Source organism: Calonectris borealis, chromosome 23, assembly GCF_964195595.1.
Source record: "Calonectris borealis chromosome 23, bCalBor7.hap1.2, whole genome shotgun sequence".
Classification (NCBI taxonomy): Eukaryota; Metazoa; Chordata; class Aves; order Procellariiformes; family Procellariidae; genus Calonectris; species Calonectris borealis.
Genome location: NC_134334.1, coordinates 3,539,497 through 3,558,919, shown reverse-complemented (window position 1 = coordinate 3,558,919; position 19,423 = coordinate 3,539,497). Strand labels below are relative to the sequence as shown.

General features: G+C 41.9%; 1 protein-coding gene across 10 annotated transcripts in view; it reads right to left on the bottom strand.

Annotated features, from left to right (window-relative positions):
- C1QTNF12 (C1q and TNF related 12) overlaps positions 1 to 19,367 on the bottom strand; it is a 31,795-nt gene extending 12,428 nt beyond the window's left edge. For 4 of the 10 annotated variants that reach the window (XR_012677050.1, XR_012677047.1, XR_012677048.1 and 1 more), the window contains exons 1-5: positions 15,068 to 15,980; positions 14,114 to 14,373; positions 4,256 to 4,375; positions 2,967 to 3,078; positions 2,477 to 2,706 (exon numbers count right to left, since the gene is read on the bottom strand). Coding sequence is in view for 6 of the 10 variants with exons in the window: in XM_075172373.1 (XP_075028474.1) it covers positions 2,477 to 2,706; positions 2,967 to 3,078; positions 4,256 to 4,375; positions 14,114 to 14,284 (633 nt within the window). In the remaining 4 variants the exon portion in view is untranslated. The other 6 variants (XM_075172373.1, XM_075172375.1, XM_075172374.1 and 3 more) reach the window with 6 other exon arrangements.
- Between the last annotated feature and the right edge of the window lie 56 nt (positions 19,368 to 19,423).

Below are 19,423 nucleotides of genomic sequence, written 5' to 3'. Positions count from 1 at the left end.
AGCAGACCAAAAGCAAACAAACAAGTTAGTGTCCAGCCACTCTGTACAAACCAGGGTCAGCTTCTCTTCCTCAGCTCATCTCCTATCCCCGCGTCTCCCTCATACGCTCCATAGTTTACTTCTGGGTGGAAAACAGGAACCATGCACAGAGAGGATTGAGATGTGAACTGCCAGTTTAGCTTTTCAGTGATAAAGACTGTGGAAAGCAATGCATTGACTTATCTGTTATTAAAGAAAAGGATAACCCAGCCTGCAGAGGAACCAACACACAGAGGGGATACACCAATCTCCTGAAGCAGCAGTAAAATTCATCTGCCATAGGTAGACATTTAGCTCAACTCAGGGCACTAGAGACACCAGCACTCCTTCTGGGATCTTTCACCATGAAAAGCATGTGGGCCACCTTAGCCACAAGTGATCTGATTCCAGTGATATTCCTGGGCCCCAGATAAATCCCACTTCCATGGCCTGTCAGAGGCTGCAGTTACTTCAAGTCTTGCTGTGTAAACCACCTTTCCTAAAGCTTTTGCAAGAGGCAATTGTTAGAAGCCTCAAAGGTAAGATACAGGAGGAAGAGGTGTGGGGAAAGGAGTATCACATGTTCCATTCCAGATACCAAGGAACTTGTGAGACCAAGAGGAAGAGGAGGAGGGAATGTTCTTGGAGGAAATTTAGCACGGAAGGATGAGAAAACCATCACGCTTTCTCAATACTCAAGGTCAGAGTAACTTAGACATCATACTCAAATGGCAGAGTATAGAAGTGATAGGCCGTTTCTCGGCACAGGTTCTTTCCACTATCTCAAAATGCTTTGGGCAAGGTCCAAATCCAGGAATTAGAGTCAATCCCTATTATCTCACTGAGAAGTATCAAACTGTTGGCTTCTTCACACTATTAAACTGACAGAATGGAGGGAGGGGAATTCTCACTCTCTCTCCCCCTTGGACTGTTTAAAAACAAAGTTTTCATCTTCGCAAGAGCATCCACTGTCTCCCTCCCTGCTAAATTCCCCTATATCAGAGCACAAGCTAAAACCAGACACTTCTTGTCCCAAAGCTGAAATGAAAGGCTGGCATCCAGAGGCCTGCCAGCCCTCCCACATCAGCTTCAGGGCCAGAAGCAATTAGAAAGAAGCTAGGCATATGATAACAAAGCATGGGAAGCATCAGCCTACGCACTGATTGCTGAGATGTCTTTATTCACATTTTCCCTCCTAATTAATGAGGCAGCAGATCTCTCTAGCCCTGCCCACACTTCAAGTACAATCTTGCCTCTGTGCCAGCACCCACAGTGCTGTCAAACCAGGCTTCCACAAGTGTATTTGGGAAAGATCCAGGAAAGCACCCTATTTAGAACATAACCACTGCCTCTAGTCCTGCAGCTAAACTACTAGCAGCAAAACTACCCATAGGAAAGGATCTGCTGGACAGGATTCTTCAGAAATGGGACTCAGTGCAGCTGGGAAGAAAGCTCAGCACCTTACTACATGGACAGTGTTAGCAAACCCTGCTGACGGAAAGCCATATTCCCTGTTCATACTCTTCAAACTCTTCTTGTCACATCACGAAAGCAACCATGTATCTGAAGGCCTTGTGCTACTAGACAGTCTTTGTGACTCCAAAGTCTAAAATAAATCTCCTTAATTACCAATTAACTATTTGTTTTTAGCTATTACTTTGCGTAACATTTATATTTCAAATTCAGATCCTGGTTTCAAAGTTTCAGATTTGCAACTGGTTCAGAAATGGTTAGTAGAAGTTTTAATATCAAATTCAACAGCTTGCTTGTTGCTTATAATGACCTACAGCATCCCATGATGATGTGCTTGTCATTATAACATGACTATAATGAAATTATATAGGTAATTTTTATTAGTCTTCTATAAAACATTATGTCAAGAATTTGAGCATCAGGAGGGGCCCATCTAATAAAATGATGGCTCTCATTTGGGCTCACAAACCTATAACCAACGGCTTCTGTCTGCCTCTGACATTTTTCTACATCTGAACATTACTCTGGAATCAAACAGGGTGTGCACTGAAAAAAAGAACAGATCCTTCAGACTAATGCCAAACATGGACAAGTCTTTCTCCATCATTAACTGAAATAAAAAGACTGTTGTTTGGACCTGTGAGACAGCCCTCTCTTGCACAGACCTGTTAGAACTTCAGTAAGAACTGTAATGAGATTCAGCTGGGCTGCAAGAGAGGAAGAAAGCCTGCCTCTTGGGCTTGTCAGGAAGGAGAGGACTCAGAGCTAAAGTGGACTCAAAGTCCGTCTTACTGCAGTTGAGTTCAGTGCTGAAGTCACCATATGAGACCCTACTTCTGTCAATCACAAAAAAGGTAGTGCTATATTCATAGCATCCCAGCCTGAGAGGAGCTTCTGGGATTAGTCTGCCCTTTCAGGAAACACCTTTATCTACAGAGCCACCTACAGCTTTGCAGACTAGGGGAACTATAGCTGATCTACGCACAATGGCTGTTGTGGAGTTGCACAGGTTCAGTCTGTAATCCCTTCTCACCGACTGGAAGTTCTGAAGTTCTACCAGGGTCTTCTTATCTACAATGACTTGTCCTTTTAGCTTGCAATGGAATGCCTCCTCTACACGTCTGTGGGGTGAAGCTTCCTCCAAGGAGAGCAGGAGTGGAGGCAGCTGGCTAGGATGGGCTGAAATAGCCAGGGATGCTCGACGCTCAATGGCTTCTGAGAAGAAAAGAAAAAATATGGGAAAATAAAGGCTTAGTTTAAGAGCCTGCTCTATGAAGCCATTAGTTGTGCAATTAGACTTCTGCACTCAGCTCTTCAACTCAAACTAAGCAGCACTGGGAAACATTTTTTCACATTTTTGATTGCCAGATAGGGGAATGCTTTAAGGTAAACATTTGCAAAGCCAGTTCTTTATTTGCCATCACGCTTACCAAAAGAAGCGGCTCACAAAAGCTCAAAGCTCTTACAGTCTTTACCTTTTAATATCTCCTTAAACTCCTGCAGAAGGACTTCCCGGGTGACTTCAGCACCAGGTGCTCCTGGAGGTCCCTGGGGGCCAGGAGGTCCTGGGGGCCCAACAAGGCCACGCTAAGGAAGTAACCAAAGAAAAACATGTGAATTAGAACCAGGCAATAGCACTGACAGACCAAAAATTCTCTCAGCCATGAGCCAGTTCTACAGGGCTGTCAGCCACGTGAGCAGCCCCCTCCACTATCAGTTCAACTACAGGCCCGATGCAGTAAATCTTAAACTGACTCTCCAGCCAGCTGTGAATTCCAGCACTTGGAATTTACTCACATCTTTATTTGCTCAGGTAAACACTAACTGGTTCTTCAAGTACATATATACAGCGTGAAGCACAACAGGCACAAGACTAAGTTTGCCGCTTCTGTATCTTCTCATATCACCAAAGTAATATACTAGCTTTTAAGCTCTTTATTCTGCCTATTCGCTAACTAGTTTATTAATGTAGTTAATACACTTTAGTTTATTAATATATATTGCCACACTTTAGTTTATTAATATATATTGCTCAGACATAATGATCACATACATGAATGTTTGGTGCCACAGTAGAACTCTCAGAAAAAAATGGAACAGTTTATTCAAAACACCTGTAAAGGTTAGCCACACACATTAGAGCTTTAAACTAGTAGCACGAACACGCAACAGTTCAATGCTATTTTGATGTATACTGTTCCCAGGGAGCTCCTGTTTCCTCAACTAAACTGCAGTAAACCTGCATGGAAGCACTCCTGCCTATCAGCTCACTGAGAAATAAAAGGAAATCATTAAAAGCATTCAAGATTGTCTAAGCATCAGATTAAAAGTGCACACACGATCAAGCATCACTTAGCGGATAATCAGTAATTCATTAATTTGAAATAAACTACTTGTCCACATCTTGATTAATACATCCTTTGGACTTTATCTAGTGGAAGAAAAAGAATGTTAATTTTATTTCTACTGAGCAGAAAAAAAATAAAACAAAACAAAAAAGGCTCAGTCCAACAGATCGCTGGTTTAAACAAAAATGAATTTTGACAGTGGAATTCACATACCTTATCTTGCAAAACATATAGCACTTACTGTCTCAAACTTCTCCAAAATACTTTGAGAAATTAAACACAAACAAATGAAAATGCAGCACACTCTGGGGTGGGAAGGCAAAAGCTGGAGCATACAAAACACCTTGCGTATGAGCAGTAGGAAGGGAAGCCACGGTGCACGTTTATTAGCTGATGGCAATCTAGCAATAACCTACTAATTTCTTGTCTTTCCCTTTGCATCTCCTTTTAGAGGTATTGCCATCATCTGGGCGGTGAACAAAGGAGATCCAGGTCCGCCGTGGATCTGTGATTCGAGGATCTGGAGATTCTAGGATCTAAAGAGAAGCAAGAACAAAGACTGATATCGCTGTATCTCTTTGGTCACTACATGGATTCAGAGAATGCTAACTTTCCAGACCAGACTGTTGTGTGCCTAAACCACATCCTTGATCCAAACGCACTGCATTTGGGAGGACATTGAAGGTGGGATAAAATGGGATTTCACACTTCTGTAACAAGCAATTCAGTGTGGATTATCCAGTACCATGCCAGTTTTGGTCTTCATTTACAGGAGCATTGCAAATGCAGGATAATACTTCAATCTGAGTTCTGACACAGTGTATGGAAGACACCAGCCTTTCAAAGAGTCCTATTAGAGTGGGATTTTTTTTCTTCAATAAGTTACAGGCTAAGCCTGCCAGCAGAAATGTCCAAAAAGCCAGAAGATGCTGCTTTGAAAACATCAAAATGCCTTCTCATAACTTAATATGCTACCACCTGCAGGGCCTCCCAGCTCCCTTTGCTTAAGAAATCAGTAAGAGCCAAGAGCTGGGAGCCAGCGTACCTCAGAGACCTTTCTCAAGCTGCTGAGACTCCCAGCCCTCTGACAGTCCTAATACGTGCCCACAAAGAAAACCTGCCCAGATGCCAGAGATTGTTCACCACCACTGGCATCTGACATTTATCAGTGGGATCTATCAAGCAATACGGGAGATTAAAACGTACAGAAAACCTTGAAATGCTCCATAACTTTCAAATCACAGGCTGTAGAGTGACAAATGTGCACATAGAAAAAAACAATTCACAACGAAAAACCAAGTCCACGTCTGACCGCAGAAAAGATGTCCGTTGGCACATTTAACTACCTTGCCCACTCCTATGTTCTGCAAGTATATCACAGCCATAGAGAAATTATCTAGAGAAGCTTTGACATTACAGTGCCTAGTTCTGGATCCCTTCTAAACAAAGTCTGGACAGAAGAGAGGATCTGTCTTTACGAATTTGGGTCCACTTCCTATTGGACTCCCGGGTTCCCATAACTCACCTCCCAGAGACAACCAGAAGTAAGTGATCGAATAGCCATACCTGTTGTTTTTATCCTAGGCTGGGAATGAACTTCTAATTTTAAATTTAAAAAAGGCACCACAAACCAATGGTTACCAATACCCTGCCAAGCTCTTGTGAAGAGCAATTAACGGTTGACTATGGAGGTTCCAATCTGCTGACACATCAGCCTCCCAAATGTCCATCACAGTGAGGATAAAAGCACCAGCCCTCCCAAAGTTTCATGAACCATGCTTAAGTATTCAGAGCCATTAATGAAAAAGCCAGAATGCAATGAACACTTAAAATATTTAAAACAAACAAACAACAACCCCACCCTATGCCTATTGTAAACTTTTGGAATTCATTTAAGAAACCCGGGTTTTCTTCTCCTGGTGATACAGCACAGGTACAGATCAGAATTCCAGCAGGAAAGCAATACAAAGCAGTAGTGGGTTCAATGACATTTGAAATGATTCCTAGCCCATTACAAGTTTAGGTAAATCAATATTTATCTATCATCAATCAGGAGGAAGAAAACAAGATGCCTGTGGAAAAAGCATAGAAGCAAAGTCAGTCAACAGTGCATTTTTCAGATCTAACACAAGTGTTAAACCTGGGTGTTAAGCTCCTACTAGTCCGACAGCACTAGACGTTCTGCCACAGCACAGGCACTGCAGCTCTACCCTTAGTGGCCTTAACAGTAACAGTGACCTTGTAAGGTGCTTCCAATGCAGCCAAGTTAGCAAACACATCTATGTTTGCTCATTACCTGTCTCACTTGGCTCCCTAAAGCACTTCCCACTTCTCAGAGAACCATACTGAATTTAACAACGTTTCTAGTACCACTTATAAGTATAGATTCCCTTTCATCAAATAGTCTGCAGAAGCGTGTAGAAACAATTAACCTTTAGAACGCAGGTAGAGCTGAGGTCCCAATAACTGCAATATATGTCACTGTCTAAGAGCAATAGGAATTGGACAGAAGATTGCAAATTTTAACTAGAAATATCAGGGCAAGCCGATTTTGAGGCGAAAAGACCATAGTCTGTGTGATCTGCTCTGAAAAATCCATGTAGCATAAATTGTTTCAAAGTTAAATCTTAGAAGTCTGCTGGAGTTCCAGCTTGAGGTTATAAGGAATGTCAGTGCTTCTAAGCTGATGCAGAGCCTGGAAAGCTCTCTCTCCGGCATGCATCCAGGCACATGGGTGTAGTACAAGGCACTTGTCCATAGATTTCTAAGCTGATGCGATCACAATTATTTATTTCAAACAAATTGGGTCAACAAATGATTTACAAACCAGCAGAATATGAGCAGCTCCCCAGAAATCAGATGTGTTGAGAGCTGAGCAAGGATATTTGTTATGCATCTCAAACTCTGTGAAGCCAACTCTATCTTCTCAATTCAGCAAATAATCTTAGGTGATTTACCACTCAGACACAACCCACAGAAAGATCTACTCCCATTGAATTGCTCTATTCAGGTAGTCCCCTTATCCTCCCCTCCAGCTAGATGGCTGCAGAGTAGCTGGCATCTGTGCTCTAAGCCAAAGCAAGGATATCCGAGACGTTTCACCGTATCGTTCATGCATTCTACTGTAATTAATCAGAGCCAGAGTTATGGTTATGCACACTCCCCTGATGCTCAAATTTAGCATGTATCGCAAACAAGAGCAAGACAAACTATTCATAACAATCTAGTTCATTAGTTCTGTACCCAAATCAGTCTTCAACAGACTTTTTATGTTTATAACCACATTTAAATTGCGTGTTTAGTCAAGGGGTTATAGTAGGTTGTTTTAGCTAAATTATTATTTGTCTTTTTTACTTACCACACCCAGGACTTAAACAGCTTTCTGAAATTCCATTGGAAATTAATGTAGATGGAGTATCATAGGAAATCCCGGGTATTGTGAGATTAGTCACCTCACTAAAACATTATCACCTTCCAACAGATTGCTTGACTGCAGATTTTTGCGAAGCATAAGAAAGAAGTCAAAGACAGGCCGAGAAGGTCCTTTGGTGCAAACCTCTCCATCTATTGTAACATGTAAACATCAAGTCCAGAGGCAAACGTTCATAAAGTTTGCAAAAGTCCTTAGAACAGCACACGAGGTGCAGCTTATTTCTACAACAAACATGAAATATATTTATCGGAGTTTCATGGAGATTCAATGATTTCTGATGGGGGAAGCTAGTTCTTTCCTACCCTACTTCATCTGAAAATGGATGGGTGCAGCATCACCACACACAAGGTCATACCTGCGGCGGACTGTGTTTATGAGCATTTAAGTTTACAAACTCATAAATGTAAAGCAGGTAAAAGCCTACCCGTGCTTTGCCCAAAGAAAGCAGATGTCTTTTTGTCCCAGTGACTGGGATTGACAGGTCTGTGGTAAAACTGCAGTGCAGTTCACAAAACGGAAGGAAGCAACTTATTAATAGAAGCACCCAACTCGGGCAGGATGGGGTATTCCCTCAGTGCTGTAACAGAAGCCAGCAAAAGACCAGTTGGGTTGCAGAGAAAAGGAAAATCAAACCAGTTCATCCTTCAAAAAGGGCTGGCTCATGTGGCAGGAACTCAGAAGTGCAGTCTCCAGAACACAGCAAACAAGACCAGAGTCTTCGGAACTGGGATGCAGCATTTGCTGCAGATGTGGAAGAGACTATTCAAATATTCCTGGTTTCCACCAGGCTGCAAGACAGGCATAAACTCCCCTCCACTGCAAAAATGAGGAAACAGGCCAGCTAGAAGCAGAAGCCAGCAATCATGGGCAGACTCTGACCATTAACTGTGAAGACAAACAGATGTCCTCAGCCCTTCTGGAGCTCCAGCTGTGAAGAAACAGGCCAGAGCAGACATCTTGTCAGGGAGAAAAAAGAAATCCAGATGGCACGTCCCAGAAAAGTAAATGAAAAACTCCTGAAGTTTAAAAAAAATAATAAAAAAATCCCGTACTCTCCAGTGGCTTGCTTAAATTACAAATCCCTCTACAAGACAGTCATGGCACTCCCCAATTTCTCCAGCACAAGGATGATTGACAGTTAAAATGAATGTTCCATCCTTGTGGTATTATTATTTAATTACTATGGCATGCATGAGCAATCCCAGCAATAAGCATGCAAGCCTCTATTTTTCTTGGCAGCAGCAGCCTCCAGCAGCCAGAGAGACCTTGCAGCCAACTCAGGTATCAGTCAGGGCTGAGAACAGCCTTGGAATCCCAGCAAAGGGGACTTGTCCCTCCTGGGGTGCTGTTTACAGAGCAAAGCTAACCTACAGGAGTCGGGAGAAATCCTCACGTTAACTACAGTGAAATCAGGTTTACTCCTTAACACTTGAAACAGTACCTCCAAAATCAACAGAAGCCTTGCCAGCAATTTTTAATAAACTTTCAATCAGGTCTTTTAACATTACTTTGGAATCCGAATACAATGGCACCTATCACTGCAGAACCAGTTCATGACACTGATAAGAAATTAGCCCACTCTCTCCCTAACTTCCCTCACAATAAAAGACAAGTTGAGCTGTAATTCAGACTGCTGCACACAGGCAGAACCTGCGGTTCTTTCTGGCTCTAACTCCCAGAACAGCACGCACTGCCCACAGACACACACAGTCTCTGGCCAAGATTCAGCCAGCATGGAAGAAACTACTAGCAGAAATCTACAGTCAAGTAGCAGAGTTTGGATCCTGAGAAATTTCTGAACTGTATCTGAACTTTCCTGAAATTCAAGGATTCTGGGATCCAGTCTGCATCTATGCTAAAAACCAAAGTGACATGGACAAAAGTAGTTTCAGAGTCTGGATGAATAAAAGAAAAAAAGTCAACACTACCTGTGAGCAAGTCTGTACACCTAAAAGCATCTCAAAGTGATCTCAGGCACATCTAAGCATTTCTCATGGTGGGACAGGATGGAAAGAAAGCATGCAAAAGTTACAATTTCGTGAGAGGACAGCATCCTTTCCACCTGTAATTAGTCAGAGATGTGTGTCCAAGAACATAGACCTAACCATTCCAGTCCACAGTCTTTATGCCTGAAGTTACTGCCCTGCAAGTTTTGCTCAGTCATCTACATATTTGTCCATCTGTGATGGATGGAATTATATTAAAGAATTCTTTGCTTAATAGTTAAGCAGTTGCCAGACACAAAATGGACCTGACTAAGCATTTCAATTATCTTAATCCACAAATTTCTATGTTGTTACACCTGATTTACACCAGCAAGAGTATTGTCAGCTTCATTATGAAATTAGGAGCAAATTCTTTATTTCAGTAGTGTATTTTACTTGGAACAGGTTAAAAAGTGACAGACCACTTTTTTTTTTTTTTTAGCATGAAAAATCCTATGTCAGCTGCTAATAACTTATGGTTATACACGCTCTTGGTTATTAATGAGATGTAAAACCAAGGTCCTGACCACTTGTGGTTTTTACGGATCTCTCAAGAGTTTCCCCTAGAGCAGAAGTGTTAGGTTTGGTATCTTAGCCAAATCCAAAATGGAATTCCTACCTAAATTGCCACTACATTTTGTGATTGAAAAATTATTCTTCACTCCTCTAAATGGCTATTTCAAAAAGCTTCTCCCCTCCACTTAAACACAAACTGCCTTCAGTGGTCACACCCATAATGAATTTAATGAATCTAACGGAACAGTTCATGGGAGCAAGAGCTACTCCGGGTGAGAAAACGACGTGTTTGTTGCTGTGAGAGCTGCACTGCAGCGTTAACCAGTGCCACCCCTGGATGTACCAGTAGAGTTCCATCTTTAGGGACGCCACAAAAAGGCAAGGAACTGAACAGCACCAACAGAACAGGTATAGCGCAGTGCACCGAGCGCACAAAACCACACCTGGTGCAGGACTACATACTTTAATAATGAGCTTTAAAAATCTTACATACAGCTCTGAGAAATGAGACCAAGCACTGAATTACTTGATATGCTGAGACAGATGTATGAATCCAACATTATTTTACATGGGCCACAAAGAATTGCTAGGAAGTGTGTTATTTGCTATAGCCCTTCTTATTCATAATATGCCAGAGCAAGACTGACAATGATGACAGATACAAAACACGAAAGGTAACATCATCTACTACAGGTAGGTCACAGTCCAGTTTCTCCCATGGCTTTAACACTTGTCAGGCCCAAAAATGCTTTTCTCAATTACACATGCAATGACACACTTCAGGCCAAGACTGAAATCTCTTTACAGAGCAGGAATGCAATCTGTGCAATGTCATTGAACCTGCTGCTGTTTTGAATTCAGAGAGATTTAAGTAACAAACCAGGTAGACCTAGCCCTAGATATTTGACAGAGAGAGAAGGATCACAAGGGAAATAAAATTTCAAGGACTCCTTGGTTATGTAGCAGCTCACTAAATTAAAAACATTACACTATTTCTTGCAGAAATTTCACTGAAGGTAAAATCCTGTTGACCTCAAATCATCCCGAAATTTCACTGGAACGCTGAGTCAATAATTTTCCCCAGGTTAGGATGCTGCCTTTGAGTTGCTTAGCTGAACTACCCCTAAAAGCAGCTCACAGAATAGCTGAAGTTGGAAGGGACATCCACAGATTGTCTAGCTCAACACCCCCCGCTCTACGCAGATGAACTACAGCAGGTTACTCTGGGCCAGGGGCAGTCAGGTTTTGACTGTCTCCAAGGATGCAGGCTCCACAGCCTCTCTGTCCAGCCTTTTGCAGTGTCTGACCATCCTCACAGTAAAGAAGCTTTTTTTTCTTATGTTTAAGTGGAATTTTCTGTATTTCAACTTGTACCCACTGCCTCTCGTCCTTTCACTGGGCACTAAGAGTCTGACTCCATCTTTATTCCCTCTACTCAGGTATCAAACGGTAACTCCCGATCAGTGTCAACCCGATATAACGACTGGACAATCTATTACTGCTGAACCCCTGTTAGTATTATGTCACATCTTGCAAGACAAGATCTATGCCTGGAAAGGGGAAGGCAAGCCTGGCAAGTGGCAGCTGCAGATACTCAGCCACGCACAGTCAAAGAAAGAAGGTCCAGTAGATCACCACCTCTGTATCCATCAGTCATGTTCTGCTCGCTCTTTTAGTCCATCTGTCTCAGAGAAGAAAACTCTCAGGTGCTTGGCAAGCACATCACATTGACTGCAACTCAGCAAGGACAAGACTGCAGAAAAACTTTAAAAAAACCCGAAAAACCTTACTATTTCCTTGGAAATACCAGGTTTATCAGGAGATTTGAGACTTCTGCCTCCCTGTTTTAGGTAGAGGTTTCACCACATGACTCATGCACTGTGAATGTTAAAGGGGAGCTTTCTCCACTCCTATTTGAAAAGAATTCCCAAGAGAAATTTGTCCCAAATTGTTTTGCTTAATTAGAAGGAAAACACATCTACCTTTTCAACAGTATGAATAAAAGTCACTACTCTCAGCTAATATTTCATTCCCTGCTCCTTCTGTTTTGATAAACCTACCAGCTGGCCACAGTCTTCCAAGGTAAACACAGCCTTAATTTTTACTGTACAAGGCCAAAAAAAATTCCATCTTTCCTGTTACGTGCTGTAGAGAAATGAAATGGGACACTGCTGTTGTTTCACTTTCCTGTGCAGGGCATCCTTTCATGAAACAAAACTGCTCACAGCAGTACCTTCAAGGCTCAAAGAGATCAGTCTTCCATAGAGAACTGCTTTCAACCTTTCTTTAGCTTGATAGGTTAGGTAAGGATAGCTTCACTATTACTTTACTTCTTCCCTTAGTGAACACAAATTGTGATGCTTTGCTGTAACTGGCAATTGTCGTTTACCCCAGAAATGGTGGCAATTCTTAAGCACTGCATTTATAGTATGTGTAAAATAGTCCCTTAGCTTGGGCAGGTGCTACATGAATATAAAATACAATACAGACATTTAGAAGCAATACTTAACTAGAGCCTGGACTTCAACCTCAAATAGATTCCAAGGAGAAAAGTTCACATTGCAAAATTTGGGAGTGGATATCAAGCAGAGCTCATAAGCATTTACATCAAAGATTTGGTTTCGTCCTATCCTTATTAAACAGAACCTGCCTTCACTGAACTCGCCAGCTCTTACTGCAGCCAAACCTTTGCCATGGATATTTTAAAGCAAAGTATTTCAACACAGAAACTGCAGCTTCCAAACAATGTCTGCTTTAATGAATGCCTACTAGCCTCCGAATGAGTACTGTGTTTCTTCTAGCAATAACCTATGTATGACTATATCAGAATTAACCAGGACCAGTTTCTGCTTGCTTTTGCAATCAGAATATATTCTGCTTGTGGTCCAATACATTTCACATGAAGCCAAATTAATTCCAGAATAGACCGAAATTTAGTTGCAGCAGATATGTATCTGGCCCCTTCTGCAAAAGCAGAACGAAGCAGTTCTAGAGAGAGTAGAAAAAAGTGATTGATTATAAGCACCTCAAGAATTTAGCATGTATACAACCTGTCCTGACAGAGCCCTGCAATACACAACAAAAAATTAGCTGAAGAAATGCTGATTACAGTCCCCTAATGATAATTTTAAGTGCAGCAGCCAGCTTTTTATATAGAGGACTGTTTCCCAGACTTGCCCAGCCTTAACCAATTACTCTCACAATAGCATTGAATAGGATATTTAGAATGTCAGCCCAATTGTTCTAACTTGCCCCCTCTGCCATGCCCCAATTTTTGACAGGTTTGTTCCTCTATTGCTATAGTGACACTGCCATCCCTAATGCTTGTGATCAAAGTCATGTTTTAGAGGTCACCTCCATTTGAAACAAGAGACATTTTTGTGTGAGCAGGGGAGAGGGGGGCAGAGAGAGAGAGAGAGTAGGGAGCTGTGTGATAGGGGAGATTCCCTCCTTTCTCAGTGCTGTAGTCTCCATTCCATTTCACCCTGCTCCTAATCCTAGGACCTGCTTTTAATTCCCTAACCCCCTCTCCTACTCCCAAGCATTCTATGCAAGTTTTCATCTTAAAGGATTCTGGGGGACTATGATCTATTGACTGGAAATTTTTTGCAGCTTTCAACCTGGGGTGATTCTCCCAAACACGTAACTGGAAGGAACCTACCTTGTAAAATTTACTCACTAAGCCTAGCAAGTCATCAGCTACAGCCATTGAGGTATCACACACACAGTCTTACACTTGCCACTTATGCACAATTACTACCATCCTGAACCCTCTCCTACAAGAGCCACAATCACCTTCAACAGATCATCCGACTACACCAAAATTTTTCTCATCTGTAATTTTCAATCACCACAGCCTCTCTGGTGGAAGGTGCAGTGCAAAGAAAGCTCAGGCATGCTCAGGTGTTTATACTGTTGCCTAAGACAGTTTTGAAGTAACGTTCCAGAGAGTAAAAGGTTTGCCTGCAAGAGATACATTAATATTCCAGTATCATTATTTTACTGCAATAGCCCACTTCCCTTTTTTTAATCAGTTGTGTAGGAACACTATCCTGTTCAGAAACTAGAACTCCAAAATGTCTTTACACTTAATCAGCCACTATAGGACTGGAACTTCAGTCATGCACATTCTAAAATAAATTATAATAATAAATTGTAGTATCCCACTGTTTGCTTCAGCAAGCTAGAAAATCAATCATGCAAAGGCAAAACAGAGAACATTTCTCTTTAAAATCAAATAGAATTTGGCAAGATTGCCTCAATCATTGGAAAAAGGAACCAGCATCGCATTACTGCCCAAAATCAGTTCTACCAAGCACTGACAACACATAAACACCTACCTTGGGATGCCCGTGCAGTTCTTCACTGTTTGAGAGGGTAGCATTGAAAGGCTCTGTATACTGATTAGGTTCTTTCTTCATCTTTCTCTCTCTCTTTGCTGCCGTAACTCTGAAGAGGCAAAACTGCTGACAAAGTAAAGTTGCCACAAATACCCAGGTGCACCCCTTCATTTTGAAAAGGGAGGGGCCAAGTCAGGAAGGGCACTCTCCAAGCACAAAAACCTTCACCACCAATAATAGGAATAGACACAGACTTCTCTCTAAAAAAATAAAAAATAAAAAGGTTAGAACTATTAAAGATGATCCTCTGGGCTATGCAATGTCAAATGAGCAGCATGCACGGATGCGCTGGTTGCTGGAGAGATCTCTGTTCAAGCAGGACACATGGAAACGGTATATGTAAACTTGTTTGAAAATCTGGATTCACTCGAAGAAAGAGGTAAGTCCATTCAGCCTCTTGAAGCTTACATAAATACAAGAGGCCCTGGAAAGTCCTGCCACCCACCTTGAAGTGTCGCTCTCCCCCCCCCCAATAAGTCTTCAGACTCGTTTAAAATGCACTCAACTATGAAACCTAGAGAAGTCAAATTGCTCAGGGCAACAGTTGCTCAGGCCGGAGCTGACAACACAAACTCATTAAGGGGGTTGTTAGGTTGTTCCTCTTCAACAGATTTCACTTTCTGTCATTTGAAGCATTGTGTTCAGTTCAAAGCAGGCTTGAATACGTTCCATCCATTCTCTCTTGAATGATACTTCCCTTTCCTCAGTGACAAGTCCTCATCCTTTCCTTTCAAGATGCTGGGGAACTGTAACCCAAGGTTGCTACAGCCACTGCTCTTCTGAAGAGGCTGAAAGCATCACAGCTCAGCCAAGTGCTCAGCCTTCTAAGGAGAAAATAAATTTCTCATATCATAAAAGTTAAAACAGGGAGAAGCAAAGAATCTGAGGATGTACCTAGGTCCATTAGGAGCAGATAAAACTTTTCCCAAGTCTAGCTTCTCTCCCTCTTTAGCTGGGTTTATCTTCACTTTTCTTTAATGAGACGATGAGCAGTAAGTACCGATGCCGCAAACAGCTGTCAGGATGTAGAATCTCGTGTCTTTTTCATCGCATCTCCCCTCATACTAGGCAAGATTTCAGGTACCTCTGAGTGTAGATCACGTCTGATTTTTCTTGCTGCTCCTTTCCTCAGCTGCACACTGGCAAAACCCTCCTCAGCTTTTGCTTTACCTCAGCAAATAAGTACTTCTTTCCTGAATGAGTTTCCACCAACTTCAAGAAAGGGGAAAAAAAAAAAAAAAAAAAAAAGAAAAAAGGAGGAGGGATCACATTCTAATGAGCTGTCAAGCCTATTCTCTTCACATTCCTATTAGACTCACTGATAAGTCGAGCTGGCCCGTGTGCCAGGCAGATTTAAATCAATGCCCGTTCCCTGCTCCCTCCCCTAAGCCCTATTCTGTACCTCCCCTTCATTATCTCAGAGAAATCACCATTTTTCTGGGAAGTTTGTAAAATTGTACATGAGTGTGTGGTAGAGCTAAAAATATGTGGCTTGGAATAGGCACTCAGCATCACACCACACATTGATACATCAGAACTCTTGCTTTATGCTCTAGTTAGCTGTGTTCCATACAACGTTTTCCCCTAGCTCTCATTAGAGGCTGGCTCAGTGAGGGCTTTCTGATTTCTTTACAGGAGGGTGGGCTGTTTATTAAAAATAACAGAAAACCAAAGGTTACACATCTCCTACGAGCATTTCATAAGTGAGATCTTGAAGTACTTGGACAGTCTGCAAATCCTTGTCAGTTCCCCACCACCTAGAACAAATATTCCTATTCTTTCTACAAATACGGATAGTGATGCAAAAATTTACCTGAGATTGTACCATGAGAAAGTCCAAGAATGATAAAAGGTTGAAGATCACGTAATTTGAAGTCCCTTATGCAGTCAGCAAGCAACAGATTTACTTTCTTTTAACAATCCCTTTACCATGCCTTCTGTAATCCAAATAATAATGCCAGCACAGTTCTTCATTGGACTTTAAAGGCAGCCAGGCTGGATCAGGAGCAACAGCTCTATTATCTGTGGCTCAGGGAAACTGAGTCATGAACAATCTGAGCGCAAAATCAAGAAGTAGAATACAGATTTTTTTTTTTTTAAAAGCATCTTTTGAGAGAAATGGAGTTTGGGAAAGAGAAGAGAGTAAGAAGGGAAGTTACACAGAAGCTAAATAGTTAACAGCATATCACCCCTCCCCCAACTAGCTCACATTCCATCAAAACTACGTGGCAGACTTTATTTGTTAATAATATTTAACTTTCTTTGGCGCCTTCTCATACTTAAGCCTCTTTTTTCAGGTTAGTTGTAGACAAGCCATGAATTTGTAAAAGTGCACTTGATGACACATTAATAGGACAATCTGTCATATTGCAGCTAAACAGCTTGACAGATCCGCACACCATGGCAAGAAATGACATTCAAGGCTGGAATGGGGCAATTGCTTTTTTGGTCTGCTGGTGCAGGCTGCATCTGCCTGCCTGCAACATCTCTCTTCCTATCCCAAGAGCCAAACGCCAAGACTATATCCTCAGATTTGGGGGAAATGAATTCTAACTACATTTGCAATCGCACGGCAAAGTTACTTGATGGTCCAGTAGGACAAACTGACTGTAGCTAACTCCCGACTGTGTACTTTTCTCTGCGTTGGGCTGAAACAAGCGTCAGCATAGTTGTTACCCCACCTCCAAACTTCAATTCAGCATTTGTATTATCTGTAGAAAATTGCACACCTGGCTGCTGCCGCTCTCACATCCTAGTTGCAGCAGTTCCAAAGCACCTGAGTCTTGACAATGCATGAACATTGCAAAAAAATAGGAATAGGCCGATGTTGCACTTAATAGTCCAACAAACCAAGGATCTCAAAATGACTGAAAAGACAAATAGTTTCTTCTCTGAGCTCAGCACCATCGCAGCAATAACGGGAATAGTTAAGAATGTAATAATACCAATTCTGCATGAGGAAAGTTTTGAAGTAGGGAAGATATTGTAAGAAGCCACATTTACATTTCAAAATTGTGTGCAAGAACCCAAATACAGTGTTTGCAAACACTGTAAGAAGTGTGTGTAAAGCTGGAGAGGAAACTGAATAGTCAGGCAAGAAACTTGTAATTTGGTCTTTCAATCTCTACTTATCCAATTCGCCTTTTACTCAAGGTAGACCTTACCTAACTATGCTATGAGTAATATCCAAAGGGCAAAAGCTAGGATTTTCAGAGTTGCCCATTGTAGATATATTGAACAACTCCTAAGCCTTGGTGCAGAGATAGTGATTTTTTTAAGCCAATACAGAAGAAGGCACATTACCATTCACTGACACATGCACCCACCCCTGCTTCATAGCAGATAAAGGTGTAGAGTACTCCTATGATAAATTCCTTAGGTTTAAATCTAAAATTTCCCAGTGCTAATCCAATATAAACTCAACCCACTGTTGGGGGGGTTAACATACAAAAGCTGTTAGAACAAATCTAAACACACCAGCAGACAAAAAGAGCAGCTTTGGGAAGACAGACCAAGAGCTTATGGTCACTTCCGTCGCCTTCTGCAAAATCCCCCCGCAGAGCTGCCCGTACCCCCCGTTTCAGAGACCCCCTCCGTTCGGCTGCTTCCCGCATTCCCCACCCAGCCACCCGGCCACTCGCTCACGACCCACGCGGGATCACTACGCCATCTCGTGGCAAACCGACAGAAACACCGAGACCTTGGCAAAACAGAGAAACATTTGCTGCGACTCGTAAGGTTTCTCTTGCAGTGGGCTCTTCAGAGTTACCGAGGTGTGAAATAACGTTGTCGGCTCAAAGCTTTTCCTGCTAATGAAAGGTTCCTAGTAAACCCTAATAAATCATCCTCAATCGTTGCCCAGAAAAGTCTTTTCAATAACATGAGATGTGAATCCTTTGAATTTATGTTCAATAGCCTCCCTTTTGTGTGGGTGTGTGTGGGCAATTTTTCAACTGAAAACATGATTTTTCTGCTTTAAGATCTGGCCTTTGCTGGGCAGCAAAAAGAGTATCATCTTGTATACTATTTGTCTTCCTGTGACTGGGTGCAATATAAGCACCCAATAGCAACAAATCAGTAGCAGAAATTATTCCAAGACATTCAAAAAATACCTTTTGAAACATAGGGCATAAGGCAGTAACTCTAACTACAAATTATGATTTTGCTCTTCTGAAGAGAAGACAGCTTGTCACTTGCTGACTGCTTACGCATTCAAGGCAAGTTAGAGAATCCATGAGATGGGCAAGCAGCATCTCACTTCTTTGGCCTTCTGTGTATGGGAGAGTTTCCCATTTAATTCTTGGCTAGGTAGACACTATCAACACCCGTGATCAGTTTCAAATCCGAGTACTCGTGCAAACGCACTAGGAGGGTTTTTCCTTACAGAATTTGGCTAGGGTAGGGGCAGAACAATGCCTGTCCTCACAGCAAGAATCCTGTATGACTACATGGATCCAAAATACAGCAACATGGCTATCCTCATCTGACTAGTTCCTTACTAACACAAGCACTGAAAAAACCTGAAGCAAGGCAACTGGCATCATGAAAAGCACCAAGTCTAAACAATGGAGTGCAAAAGAACTCCAAGCACAAGAACTGTTGTGAATAAGGAAAAAGGGCAGAAATACCAGCGTTAAGGAAAATGCATAATTTCATAAAACAAATTAGGACACAGCTCAGCCCTGTGTCAGGCAAGCAAAAAACCTCACTTCCATCCAGTCATAAAGAAACTGCTATTAGAAACTTCTGTTTTGGACACATACACACAACTGGAATGCCAGGCCAAAATCAAATTCTAAAAGTCACAAGTGAAGACGGCCTCTGAGTAACATTTACTGCTTTACACAGAAATGAAGCTGTCCAGATATCACAAACTAGCTATTCAGTTTCTAAGGGAATACCAGCAGAAAGTCGTCAAACTGTACTCAAACAGCAGCTGCTGAGTTAGTAGCAAGGTTCCAATCTACTTTTTTCTTCAGAGACACCATCACTGTTGGCAGAAACAGTGGAACAGCATCTTAAGAGTGGCTCCTACATGTCTCAGAGTAGGTACTGAGAACAGCCGCTGCACTACAATGACAGCTGTGACGTTTATGTCATTATAGAAAGAATACCTCTCTGTAAAGGATCTGCATTATCAAACAAAAGATCTAAAAGAAGTTACTACCTGTAGGTCTTCCTGGAGGTGTTTTACCACAGATGTAAGGGATACCAAACTAACTTGAGGAATATAAATAAAAAAAAAAAATC